The sequence below is a fragment of the Oncorhynchus mykiss genome, chromosome 1 (assembly GCF_013265735.2).
Source record: "Oncorhynchus mykiss isolate Arlee chromosome 1, USDA_OmykA_1.1, whole genome shotgun sequence".
Taxonomy (NCBI): domain Eukaryota; kingdom Metazoa; phylum Chordata; class Actinopteri; order Salmoniformes; family Salmonidae; genus Oncorhynchus; species Oncorhynchus mykiss.
In genome coordinates, this window is record NC_048565.1 from 13,898,876 (window position 1) to 13,913,722 (window position 14,847).

General features: G+C 44.4%; 1 protein-coding gene across 7 annotated transcripts in view; it reads right to left on the bottom strand.

Moving 5' to 3' along the window:
- The window catches only part of LOC110485551 (nuclear factor 1 A-type), a 303,738-nt gene that overhangs the window by 113,149 nt on the left and 175,742 nt on the right, over positions 1 to 14,847 (bottom strand). For all 7 annotated transcript variants that reach the window (XM_036946569.1, XM_036946510.1, XM_036946686.1 and 4 more), the window contains exon 3: positions 2,311 to 2,373. In XM_036946569.1, coding sequence (XP_036802464.1) covers positions 2,311 to 2,373 — 63 coding nt within the window. The remainder of the gene's footprint in view (positions 1 to 2,310; positions 2,374 to 14,847) is intronic.

Below are 14,847 nucleotides of genomic sequence, written 5' to 3' on the forward strand. Positions count from 1 at the left end.
AGGTTGAGGTGACTAGTGTACTACAGATTAGGTTGAGGTGACTGGTGTACTACAAATTAGGTTGAAGTGACTAGTGAACTACAGATTAGGTTGAGGTGACTAGTGTACTACAGATTAGGTTGAGGTGACTGGTGTACTACAAATTAGGTTGAGGTGACTAGTGTACTATAGATTAGGTTGAGGTGACTAGTGAACTACAGATTAGGTTGAGGTGACTGGTGTACTACAAATTAGGTTGAAGTGACTGGTGAACTACAGATTAGGTTGAGGTGACTGGTGAACTACAGATTAGGTTGAGGTGACTGGTGAACTACAGATTAGGTTGAGGTGACTGGTGAACTACAGATTAGGTTGAGGTGACTGGTGTACTACAGATTAGGTTGAGGTGACTGGTGTACTACAAATTAGGTTGAGGTGACTAGTGTACTATAGATTAGGTTGAGGTGACTAGTGAACTACAGATTAGGTTGAGGTGACTGGTGTACTACAAATTAGGTTGAAGTGACTGGTGTACTACAGATTAGGTTGAGGTGACTGGTGTACTACAGATTAGGTTGAGGTGACTGGTGTACTACAAATTAGGTTGAAGTGACTAGTGAACTACAGATTAGGTTGAGGTGACTGGTGTACTACAGATTAGGTTGAGGTGACTGGTGAACTACAGATTAGGTTGAGGTGACTGGTGAACTACAGATTAGGTTGAGGTGACTGGTGTACTACAAATTAGGTTGAAGTGACTGGTGTACTACAGATTAGGTTGAGGTGACTGGTGTACTACAGATTAGGTTGAGGTGACTGGTGTACTACAAATTAGGTTGAAGTGACTAGTGAACTACAGATTAGGTTGAGGTGACTGGTGTACTACAGATTAGGTTGAGGTGACTGGTGAACTACAGATTAGGTTGAGGTGACTGGTGAACTACAGATTAGGTTGAGGTGACTGGTGTACTACAGATTAGGTTGAGGTGACTGGTGAACTACAGATTAGGTTGAGGTGACTGGTGTACTACAGATTAGGTTGAGGTGACTGGTGAACTACAGATTAGGTTGAGGTGACTGGTGAACTACAGATTAGGTTGAGGTGACTGGTGTACTACAGATTAGGTTGAGGTGACTGGTGAACTACAGATTAGGTTGAGGTGACTGGTGACAACGTGTGCTATACACTGAATGTACAAAACATTAGGAATAGAGGACGACTGATTAATCGGAATGGCCTATTTTTACACCTTTATTTAATCTTTATTTTACTAGGCAAGTCCGTTAAGAACACATTCTTATTTTCAATGACGGCCTAGGAACAGTGGGTTAACTGCCTGTTCAGGGGCAGAACGACAGATTTTTACCTTGTCAGCTCGAGGGACCTAATCTTGCAACCTTACAATGAACTAGTCCAACGCTCTAACCACCTGCCTCACGAGGAGCCTGCCTGTTACGCGAATGCAGTAAGAAGCCAAGGTAAATTGCTAGCTAGCATTAAACTTAATCAATCATAATCACTAGTTATAACACATGGTTGATGATATTACTAGTTTACCTAGCGTGTCCTGCGTTGCATATAATCGATGCAGTGCGCATTCGTGAAAAAGGACTGTCGTTGCTCCAATGTACCTAACCATAAACATCAATGCCTTTCTTAAAATCAATACACAGAAGTATATATTTTTAAACCTGCATATTTAGCTAAAAGAAATCCAGGTTAGAGGTCGACCTCTAATTAGGAACACCTTCTTAATATTGAGTTGCACCCCATTTTGCCGTCAGAACAGCCTCAATTCATCAGGGCGTGGACTCTACAAGGCGTTGAAAGCATTCCACAGGGATGCTGGCCCATGTTGTCTCCAATGATTCCCACAGTTGTGTCAAGTTGGCTGGATGTCCTTTGGGTGGTGGAACATTCTTGATACACACGAGAAACTGTTGAGCATGAAAAACTCAGCAGCATTGCAGTTCTTGACACTCATACCGGTGCACCTACTACCATACCCCGTTCAAAGGCACTTTTGTTTTGCCCATTCACCCTCTGAACATCAATACAGAATCCATATTTCAATTGTCTCAAGGCTTAAAAATCCTTCTTTAACCTGTCTTCTCACCTTCATCTACACTGACGGGAGAGAATTTAACAGGTGACATCAATAAGGGATCATAGTTTTCACCTGGATTCACCTGGTCGGTCTGTCATGGAAAGAGCAGGTGTTCATAATGTTTTGTAAAATATTAGGTTGAGACAGAGGTAACTGATTCTCTTGTTCAATCATTTTACTAGTATGCTACAGTAGTTGTACAGTACAGTCATTAGACTCTTACCGTTCTCAGGCTGCTCCTTGATATCAGACTCACTCTGCTGGTTGGGACTCTCTGACTGGCCATCTACAGAGAGAGAGAGAGAGAGAGAGAGAGAGAGAGGAAGGTGAGAGGCCATAAGGGACTGGAGCAAGGGTCTCACAAGCAGTCCAACTTTCAGATGAGCCAAAAAGGCACGGTTTTATTCAACAAGGCGATCTCATGGATATATAAACGATAAGATAAGATTGTGAAACATGCAGAATCCATAAAAACACTTGGATGGGTTAAATTTAATAATGTTTACATACTGTTTTACTCATTTCATATGTACAGTGGGAAGAACAAGTATTTGATACACTGCCGATTTTGCAGGTTTTCCTACTTACAAAGCATGTAGAGGTCTGTCATTTTTATCATAGGTACACTTCAACTGTGAGAGACGGAATCTAAAACGAAAATCCAGAAAATCACATTGTATGATCTTTAAGTAATTAATTTGCAAATACATAAGTATTTGATCACCTACCAACCAGTAAGAATTCCGGCTCTCACAGACCTGTTCGTTTTTCTTTAAGAAGCCCTCCTGTTCTCCACTCATTACCTGTATTAACTGCACCTGTTTGAACTCGTTACCTGTATAAAAGACACCTGTCCACACACTCAATCAAACAGACTCCAACCTCTCCACAATGGCCAAGACCAGAGAGCTGTGTAAGGACATCAGGGATAAAATTGTAGACCTGCACAAGGCTGGGATGGGCTACAGGACAATAGGCAAGCAGCTTGGTGAGAAGGCAACAACTGTTGGCGCAATTATTAGAAAATGGAAGAAGTTCAAGATGACAGTCAATCACCCTCGGTCTGGGGCTCCATGCAAGATCTCACCTCGTGGGGCATCAATGATCATAAAGAAGGTGAGGGATCAGCCCAGAACTACATGGCAGGACCTGCTCAATGACCTGAAGAGAGCTGGGACCACAGTCTCAAAGAAAACCATTAGTAACACACTACGCCGTCATGGATTAAAATCCTGCAGCGCACGCAAGGTCCCCCTGCTCAAGCCAGCGCATGTCCAGGCCCATCTGAAGTTTGCCAATGATCATCTGGATGATCCAGAGGAGGAATGGGAGAAGGTCATGTGGTCTGATGAGACAAAAATATAGCTTTTTGGTCTAAACTCCACTCGCCGTGTATGGAGGAAGAAGGATGAGTACAACCCCAAGAACACCATCCGAACCGTGAAGCATGGAGGTGGAAACATCCTTATTTCGGGATGCTTTTCAGCAAAGGGGACAGGACGACTGCACCGTATTGAGGGGAGGATGGATGGGGCCATGTGTCGTGAGATCTTGACCAACAACCCCCTACCCTCAGTAAGAGCATTGAAGATGGTGTCGTGGCTGGGTCTTCCAGCATGACAATGACCCGAAACACACAGCCAGGGCAACTAAGGAGTGGCTCCGTAAGAAGCATCTCAAGGTCCTGGAGTGGCCTAACCAGTCTCCAGACCTGAACCCAATAGAAAATCTTTGGAGGGAGCTGAAAGTCCGTATTGCCCAGTGACAGCCCCGAAACCTGAAGGGTCTGGAGAAGGTCTGTATGGAGGAGTGGGCCAAAATCCCTGCTGCAGTGTGTGCAAACCTGGTCAAGAACTATAGGAAACGTATGATCTCTGTAATTGCAAACAAAGGTTTCTGTACCAAATATTAAGTTCTGCTTTTCTGATGTATCAAATACATATGGCATGCAATAAAATGCAAATTAATTACTTCAAAATCATACAATGTGATTTTTGGATTTTTGTTTTAGATTCCGTCTCTCACAATTGAAGTGTACCTATGATAAAAAATTACAGACCTTTACATGCTTTGTAAGTAGGAAAACCTGCAAAATTGGCAATGTATCAAATACTTGTTCTCCCCTCTGTATCTACTGTATTATATTCTACTGTATTTTAGTCAATGCCACTCCAACATGGCTCGTTCTAATATTTATTTATTACAACTTGTTTTTTTACATTTGTGTGTATTGTTGTGTATTGTTAGATATTACTGCACTGTTGGAGCTAGGAACACAAGCATTTCACTACATCTGCAATAACATCTGTTAAATATGTGTATGTGACCAATAACATATGTTAAATATGTGTATGTGACCAATACAATTTGACTTGATTTGATTTCTTTAGCCACAATACTAATTTCTATCAAATTGGACTTGCATAGCGTCATTCCACAAACACATTGGTCTCTTCGCATTTGTCACTATAGTACTGTAACTGTGCGTGTGTTTGTGCGTGTGGTCGGGGTTACCCACTGTCTGAGAGAGCAAACCCAACCCGTAGGCTACTCTGTGTGTGTGTGTGTGTGTGTTCGCGCGCAGGTGAAACCCTAGTCCCTGTGTCTCCAGCTCTGCGATCAGTGTCTGTCTCCCCCTTGGCCTGTGCATCGACTGTATACTGGCACAGCCAGAGCCCCACAGCGTAGGACTGCACCAGAAGCTTTAAGACAGACAGACAGGCTGTGGGGTAAAGCTACTGTAGACTACTGGCTGGTCTTGACTTGTCTAGTTTGGTTGGTCGATGCTAGCTCCACCGCAGTGACTTTGACTGCCTGCCTCTCATAGCGTCTTTACAGTACTATCCAGTGTCAGTGTCTTTACAGTACTATCCAGTGTGTCAGTGTCTTTACAGTACTATCCAGTGTGTCAGTGTCTTTACAGTACTATCCAGTGTGTCAGTGTCTTTACAGTACTGACAGTGTGTCAGTGTCTTTACAGTACTATCCAGTGTGTCAGTGTCTTTACAGTACTATCCAGTGTGTCAGTGTCTTTACAGTACTATCCAGTGTGTCAGTACCTTTACAGTACTATCCAGTGTGTCAGTGTCTTTACAGTACTATCCAGTGTGTCAGTGTCTTTACAGTACTATCCAGTGTGTCAGTGTCTTTACAGTACTATCCAGTGTGTCAGTGTCTTTACAGTACTATCCAGTGTCAGAGTCTTTACAGTACTATCCAGTGTGTCAGTGTCCTTACAGTACTATCCAGTGTGTCAGTGTCTTTACAGTACTATCCAGTGTGTCAGTGTCTTTACAGTACTATCCAGTGTGTCAGTGTCTTTACAGTACTATCCAGTGTCAGAGTCTTTACAGTACTATCCAGTGTGTCAGTGTCTTTACAGTACTATCCAGTGTGTCAGTGTCTTTACAGTACTATCCAGTGTGTCAGTGTCTTTACAGTACTATCCAGTGTGTCAGTGTCTTTACAGTACTATCCAGTATGTCAGTGTCTTTACAGTACTATCCAGTGTCAGTGTATTTACAGTACTATCCAGTGTCAGTGTCTTTACAGTACTATCCAGTGTGTCAGTGTCTTTACAGTACTATCCAGTGTCAGAGTCTTTACAGTACTATCCAGTGTGTCAGTGTCTTTACAGTACTATCCAGTGTCAGTGTCTTTACAGTACTATCCAGTGTGTCAGTGTCTTTACAGTACTATCCAGTGTGTCAGTGTCTTTACAGTACTATCCAGTGTCAGTGTCTTTACAGTACTATCCAGTGTGTCAGTGTCTTTACAGTACTATCCAGTGTCAGTGTCTTTACAGTACTATCCAGTGTCAGTGTCTTTACAGTACTATCCAGTGTGTCAGTGTCTTTACAGTACTATCCAGTGTGTCAGTGTCTTTACAGTACTATCCAGTGTGTCAGTGTCTTTACAGTACTATCCAGTGTGTCAGTGTCTTTACAGTACTATCCAGTGTGTCAGTGTCTTTACAGTACTATCCAGTGTGTCAGTGTCTTTACAGTACTATCCAGTGTCAGTCTTTACAGTACTATCCAGTGTGTCAGTGTCTTTACAGTACTATCCAGTGTGTCAGTGTCTTTACAGTACTATCCAGTGTGTCAGTACCTTTACAGTACTATCCAGTGTGTCAGTGTCTTTACAGTACTATCCAGTGTGTCAGTGTCTTTACAGTACTATCCAGTGTGTCAGTGTCTTTACAGTACTATCCAGTGTGTCAGTGTCTTTACAGTACTATCCAGTGTGTCAGTGTCTTTACAGTACTATCCAGTGTCAGAGTCTTTACAGTACTATCCAGTGTGTCAGTGTCCTTACAGTACTATCCAGTGTGTCAGTGTCTTTACAGTACTATCCAGTGTGTCAGTGTCTTTACAGTACTATCCAGTGTGTCAGTGTCTTTACAGTACTATCCAGTGTCAGAGTCTTTACAGTACTATCCAGTGTGTCAGTGTCTTTACAGTACTATCCAGTGTCAGTGTCTTTACAGTACTATCCAGTGTGTCAGTGTCTTTACAGTACTATCCAGTGTTAGCGTCTTTACAGTACTATCCAGTGTCAGTGTCTTTACAGTACTATCCAGTGTGTCAGTGTCTTTACAGTACTATCCAGTGTGTCAGTGTCTTTACAGTACTATCCAGTGTGTCAGTGTCTTTACAGTACTATCCAGTGTCAGTGTCTTTACAGTACTATCCAGTGTCAGTCTTTACAGTACTATCCAGTGTGTCAGTGTCTTTACAGTACTGACAGTGTGTCAGTGTCTTTACAGTACTATCCAGTGTGTCAGTGTCTTTACAGTACTATCCAGTGTCAGTGTCTTTACAGTACTATCCAGTGTCAGTCTTTACAGTACTATCCAGTGTGTCAGTGTCTTTACAGTACTGACAGTGTGTCAGTGTCTTTACAGTACTATCCAGTGTGTCAGTGTCTTTACAGTACTATCCAGTGTCAGTGTCTTTACAGTACTATCCAGTGTCAGTGTCTTTACAGTACTATCCAGTGTGTCAGTGTCTTTACAGTACTATCCAGTGTGTCAGTGTCTTTACAGTACTATCCAGTGTCAGTGTCTTTACAGTACTATCCAGTGTGTCAGTGTCTTTACAGTACTATCCAGTGTGTCAGTGTCTTTACAGTACTATCCAGTGTGTCAGTGTCTTTACAGTACTATCCAGTGTGTCAGTGTCTTTACAGTACTATCCAGTGTCAGTGTCTTTACAGTACTATCCAGTGTCAGTGTCTTTACAGTACTATCCAGTGTGTCAGTGTCTTTACAGTACTATCCAGTGTCAGTGTCTTTACAGTACTATCCAGTGTTAGTTTCTTTACAGTACTGACAGTGTGTCAGCATCTTTACTGTAACGACAGTCCACTAAGGTAGCTGTGGGTGTCTGTGTTGAAAGGTGTTATGTGTCAGGCGTCAGGGGAGGTTTTCTGGGGATGTCAGGGGGGGTTTCTGGGGATGTCAGGGGGGGTTTCTGAGGTGTCTGTTGGAGGTGGAATGGGTAAGGAGCAGGGTAATTTGTAGGTGGGAAAGGTAAAGGAGAATTGGACATTTGGTGAAAACATAAGCCTGCCGCAACAACAGCCTCCATCGCTCATAAACCAGAAAAAAAACACACTTGACGGACAATTTTTTTGCCCCACCTGAGAATGTTTAACAGTGTCATTAGCGGTGACAGCAATGATGGAATTGACGTTTAACAAGCGCCGTTCTTGTGGGGAAGAAGTTGGCTCCTCTCCTATTTATGGGTGTTACTGCTGCCAAAATGGCAGAGGAACATACCCTCTGGGTGATTTAGCTGCTGCTGGCTTGTATCGATCTGACGGGTTACAGATAAAATTGTTGGGAGTGGGATAAATATTACCCATCTCCACTTTGGGAGTCGGAAGAAGAGATATGACTCTAGGCCTGCTAGGGTAACAGGATGACAGGGCCTGGTATTGCTGCTACTCACAGACTGAAAGCTGATTCACTGAAATGGGTTGCTTGTGTTCTACTGAAATGGGTACAAGAGGTTTGCCAGAGCACTGAAATAGTTCCAAGATTAGGTAGTTGTTTTAACAAGGCTGAGGTAAAAACTAACCATGGCGTTTTCTTCTCTCTCTCTGGTAGAGGCAATGGCTGGATAGAGAAACCAGACCGAGTACTTCCATTGAAGTATAAATATGTAAACAAATGTTTGTCTCTAAAATAAAGATTTTTTTTAAAGGCTTTGATCAGTCAGAGAGAGTGCAACGGTCCATTACCGAAGAAACCAACGACACGAAGAAACGTTAAAAATGAAACCGTTCAGATCATACATGAATGGAACGTGAAACGGGCACAAAAGCGAGGGAAAAAAGTAGAATGCGTCGCTCAAAAAAATAATAAAATTGCCCATAAATTTCCCTCCACTCGCAAGACAAAGTAAACAATTTAGAGAGAACTTGTTTGCATTCTGCTCAGCGTTTGTGGTCTGCTTCAACAGCTTAAAACAAAGGCAATCTGGAGGCCCGAGGAACAAAACATCCCCCCAGCAACCGAACAGAGGCGGCTGAAAACGGGGGGGTTCAGCGGGGATAAGGGACTGGGTGCTGCTGGGTTTGGGTGGGGGGGTATTTTCACACAGCCCTCCCCCATCCTCCCTCCCGCCCCCATATTCTACCCTGGCGAACTCACACGCCTTTCCCCCCTCGCTAATTAAATATGCAAATTAGGCGTGAGACCCAGAATCTGTGTCACATCTGCAATCACTCCCTGTTGAGGACCCTCAGAGCTCCTGTTGAGGACCCTCAGAGCTAGGAGAGCGGGGGATGACAAAAAACCTGCCTGATTAAAACAAAAGAGAAGAAAAAAAACCACACAGAAACACACACATTAAACAACAAACAGCCGTCACAAACGAGGCCTGTTCACGTTGCCTTCAGCCTCTATACAAGTCCCCTAACAAGCCGCTCTTACTCTTTGTCTCTCACCGTCTGAGGGGAGGAGGAAAGGAGGACTAAAGCCAGGGGCCGCGTCTGGCATAGGGCTCGCTCATCTCCCACCCTCACTACTATGGCTAAGGCCCCCCTACAGCACCATAGATCAACGTCCGGATAAGGGGCCATTCATTATTGTTACAGCATTATGAATATGCACTGTCATGGAATTTATCGGCCCTTATTGGAGGCATTAATAGATTACAGAATTAGTGACACAGCTCCTTCTACGACGGCCAATAACTTCATATGACTAATTAACCGTCCGAGCTGTATGAGGCTGTCATTTCATGGCCGTCATGAGACCGAGAAAAGCCTGAGTCGTATTCATTACTTCACACTGTAGCAAAACTGTTTGCTACAGGCTGTAACTATGGTGCATACGTTACTTTTCTATACCGTCTAATAATAAGACCTGGCTAGACCAGAAACGCGCTTGTCCACAGGGCCTGTAAACTTTTATGAGCAGGCCCTCGTCTCTTAAACGGGCCAATCTTAAACACTATTAAACACACACTCTCTCAGGTCATCCCTGTGTCTGTGGTGGCCTGCCTCCCTCTCCTCTCCTCTCCTCTCCTCTCCTCTCCTCTCCTCTCCTCTCCTCTCCTCTCCTCTCCTTCTTTGCTGCACTTACTTTCTTCAGTCTTTCTCTGTATCTGCCCCCCCACCTTTTTCAAGATTAGTTTCTTTCCTTATCTCCAGTTCCAGCTCTTACTTCGTCCATTCCTTCAGTCTCTGTGTACCCTCTCCTTTCCATAGTTATCTCTCTCTCTTTCGCTCTTCAGTCTCCCGCTCTCTTTCTATCCATTCTCTCTCTTTCTATCCAGTCTCTCTCTTTCTATCCCTCTCCCCCTCTCTTCTTTCTTTGCCTCCCTCTCTCTGAGCACTTGCTGAGAGGGGAACAGCGCCTGGCCCGCTCCTCCCGCCCAGCGTCATTATGCATCCGCCAAACCTCTGTACCTCTACCCAGTCCCCCTCTCTCCCTCTCCGCCGGTCTCTCTCTCGCCCACCCGCCCGCTTTCCCACCAAGTGCTCGAAGCTGTAATCCAATTGTGTGTTGAAATCCTGCTTTCTAAAGGCCCTTTTACACACTGAGCCCAGGAACACACAGACCAATAAAAGAGGAGGCAGAAACTTCATTCAGAAATACAAACAGCCCTTTCTGTCTGCCATCAATGGAAGGTGAAGCCACAGGGATTGGCTTATTGTTTACACAAGTATCGTCTCCTCTCGTCTTCCTCACAAGCTTTTCGCCAAGCCGAGGGTTGAGCCTGGGCTTTGTTAAACGATTGTGGTGGATTCGCCAAACCTCGATTGTGGTGGATTCGCCAAACCTCCCCCCCCCCCCCCCCCCCCCTCCAACACCCTCCCATCCTATGAATGAAATGGAACAATCCCACCCGGGACACTTGATGTGGCTTTTGACTTCTACCAACTAAACTCAGCAAAAAAAGAAATATCCTCTCACTGTCAACTGCATTTATTTTCAGCAAACTTAACATGTAAATATGTATATGAACATAACAAGATTCTACAACTGAGACATAAACTGAACAAGTTCCACAGACATGTGACTAACAGACATGGAATAATGTGTCCCTGAACAAAAGGGGGGGTCAAAATCAAAAGTAACAGTTAGTATCTGGTGTGGCCACCAGCTGCATTAAGTACTGCAGTGCATCTCCTCCTCATGGACTTCACCAGATTTGCCAGTTCTTGGTGTGAGATGTTACCCCACTTTTCCACCAAAGCACCTGCAAGTTCCCGGACATTTCTGGGGTGAATGGCCCTAGCCCTCACCCTCCGATCCAACAGGTCCCAGACGTGCTCAATGGGATTGAGATCCGGGATCTTTGCTGGCCATGGCAGAACACTGACATTCCTGTCTTGCAGGAAATCCCACACAGAACGAGCAGTATGGCTGGTGGCATTGTCATGCTGGAGGGTCATGTCAGGATGAGCCTGCAGGAAGGGTACCACATGAGGGAGGAGGATTACAACAAGCTCAGTCCGATGATGCTGTGACACACCGCCCCAGACCATGACGGACCCTCCACCTCCAAATCTATCCCACTCCAGAGTACAGGCCTCGGTGTAACGCTCATTCCTTCGACGATAAACGCGAATCCGACCATCACCCCTGGTGAGACAAACCACGACTCGTCAGTGAAGAGCACCTTTTGCCAGTCTTGTCTGGTCCAGCGACGGTGGGTTTGTGCCCATAGGCAACGTTGCTGCCGGTGATGTCTGGTGAGGACCTGCCTTTACAAGAGGCCTACAAGCCCTCAGTCCAGCCTCTCTCAGTCTGAGCACTGATGGAGGGATTGTGCGTTCCTAGTGTAACTCGGGTAGTTGTTGTTGCCAACCTGTACCTGTCCCGCAGGTGTGATGTTCAGATGTACCGATCCTGTGCAGGTGTTGTTACACGTGGTCTGCCACTGCGAGGACGGTCAGCTGTCCGTCCTGTCTCCCTGTAGCACTGTCTTAGGCGTCTCACAGTACGGACATTGCAATTTATTGCCCTGTCCACATCTGCAGTCCTCATGCCTCCTTGCAGCATGCCTAAGGCACATTCACGCAGATGAGCAGGGACCCTGGTCATCTTTCTTTGGTGTTTTTCAGAGTCAGTAGAAAGGCCTCTTTAGTGTCCTAAGTTTTCATAGCTTTGACCTTAATTGCCTACCGTCTGTAAGCTGTTAATGTCTTAGCGACCGTTCCACAGGTGTATGCTCATGTTCAAGCATGGGAAACAGTGTTTAAACCCTTTACAATGAAGATCTGTGACATTATTTGGATTTTTACAAATTATCAATGAAAGACAGGGTCCTGAAAGAGGGACGTTTCTGTTTTTACTGAGTTTAGAACACCAGTTCTAATCGAGATGGAGATAGTAGTGGAAGTAGCTACAGTAAGTAAAAACAGAGTTGGTCACTATAGAGTTAAAACTGTGAAGACAGAGGATAGGCTACTGCATTTCACAGAGAGGTCCTTTTAGTGCACGGCTGTACAGTACAGATTCTTCAACACAGACAGAAAGACAATATCTAGCCTGCCTGCCTGTAGGACTAGGAGAGAGTACATAGGGGTGCATTTGTTTCGGCCTGCGTTCCCTGTGTCCAGTGTTTGGCTAACCTTGACCTGCCTCCAGGCACTCCATATTTAATAAGCCCAGTGTTTACATAGAGCCCCTCTGCTTCTCATCTATAGAGCCTAACGCTCTATGTGTGTGCTCTCCTGGAGTGTGTGGGCTGTTTACGTGTGTGTGTGTGTGTGTTAGTTATGTTTTTGGGCTCAGAAAGAGGGACAAAGAGTATAGAGCTACGGTGGCTTTGTTTACAGATCCTGTCCTTGTTGGCCTGAAACCTAAGGGTCCCCGTTCTGTAGGGTAAAAAGTTGTCAAGAAATATATAAAATCAGGACTTTTCAGGAACACCTTCCAGTTCGAAAATGTTTTGTGACGTTTCTTGCCCAATGAAGATGGCACAGGCATCACGAGAGAATGTTTGATCTGAAGACCCCCGTCATTACATACTGTACATTAAATACAAATGATGTTTTGGTATGTATTGCTTCTGATTTATGACACAATATCCTGAATTTCAGTAAGTTACTGCACGTTTAAAACCACTGAATAAGAACACCCTCACATGCTGGAACCTTATGTCCAACCATTTAGCAAACAAACAGTGTGTGTGTGTGTGTGTGTGTGTGTGTGTGTGTGTGTGTGTGTGTGTGTGTGTGTGTGTGTGTGTGTGCGCGCGTGTGTGCTTACAAGCTCATATGCCAGCACACACACACACAGCAAGAAGGGATTTCACCAGCCCCTTCACACACTCAATAACACACACAGGCTTGAGAGTGAGATATGATTATCTGTGCGGCTGGATAAGGGAGGCCTGTAATGAGATGCTGTACAGCAGCGCTCTCTACAAGCAGACATGACAGCCTCATCCTCATCCGGGAGACCCAGGTAATTGAGTGGCACTCAGGCAATGTTAGAACGTTTACGCCGGCAAGAGACACACTGTTGGGTGAGGGCGCACACACACACACGTGTCCAAGTGCATACAAATTCCACACACATTCCACACTGCATGCAACACTGCCATGGGGGTCGGGGGTTGCTGGTGTTAGAGTAAGGTTTGGACATACACTGAACATAAATATAAACACAGCATGTAAAGTGTTGGTCCCATGTTTCATGAGCTGAAATAAAAGATCTCAGAAATTTTCCATTCACACAAAATCTTCTTTCTTTCAAGTTTTGTTCACAAAATTGTTTACATCCCTGTTAGTGAGCATTTCTCTTCTGCCAAAATAATCCATCCGCCTGACAGGTGTGGCATGTCTAGAAGTTGATTTAAATAGCATTATCTTTACACAGGTGCACCTTGTGTTGGGCACAATAAAAGGCCACTCTAAAATGTGCAGTTTTGTTACACAACACAATGCCACAGATGTCTCAAGTTTTGAGGGAGCGTGCAATTGGCATGCTGACAGCAGGAATGTTCACCAGAGCTGTTGCCAGATCATTTTATGTTAATTTCTCTACCTTAAGCCACCTCCAACGTCATTTTAGAGAATTTGGCAGTACGTTCAACCGGTCTCACAACCACAGACCACATGTATGGCGTCATGTGGATAAGAGGTTTGCTGATATGAACGTTGTGAACAGAGTGCCCCATGGTGGCGGTGGGGTTATGGTATGGGCAGGCATAAGCTACGGCAACGAAGACAATTGCATTTGATCAATGGCAATTTGAATGCACAGAGATACCATGATGAGATCCTGAGGCCCATTGTCGCACCATTCATCCGCCACCATCACCTCATGTTTCAGCATGATAATGCACAGCCTCATGTCATAAGGATCTGTACACAATCTCTGAAAGCTGAAAGTTGGCCCAGTTCTTCCATGGCCTGCGTACTCACCAGACATGTCACCAATTGAGCATGTTTGGGATGCTCTGGATCGACGTGTACGACAGCGTGTTCCAGTTCCCGCCAATATCCAGCAACTTCACACAGCCATTGAAGAGGAGTGGGACAACATTCCACAATCAACACCCTGATCAACTCTGTGAAGTAGATGTGTCGCGCTGCATGAGGCAAATGGTGGTCACACCAGATACAGACTGGTTTTCTGATCTGTACCCCTGCCTTTATTTTAAGGTATCTGTGACCAACAGATACATATCTGTATTCCCAGTCATGTGAAATTCATAGATTAGAATGAATTTATTTCAATTGACTGATTTCCTTATATGAACTGTTACTCAATAAAATGTTAGAAATTGTTGCATGTTGTGTTTATATTTTTGTTCAGTATAGATGACAGCCACGGACATTCCCTGTCTACTTTATTTGTCTATTACATTTCGGTAGGTGAAAGAAAATGTCTGTAGGTTCAGGTCATTAACTGTGTTTGGGATGTCTCTTCTCTTGTCTGTCACCAGCTCTTCTTCCCAGCATGCACCTCCAGAGCTCTCCATTCATCTAGAATCTAGAACTGTTTCAATCTCTACCTACATCTATACCTCAATCTCTACCTTCATCTATACCTCAATCTCTACCTACATCTATACCTCAATCTCTACCTACATCTACACCTCAATCTCTACCTCAATCTCTACCTACATCTATACCTCAATCTCTACCTACATCTATACCTCAATCTCTACCTACATCTATACCTCAATCTCTACCTACATCTATACCTCAATCTCTACCTTCATCTATACCTACATCTATACCTCAATCTCTACCTACATCTACACCTCAATCTCTACCTCAATCTCTA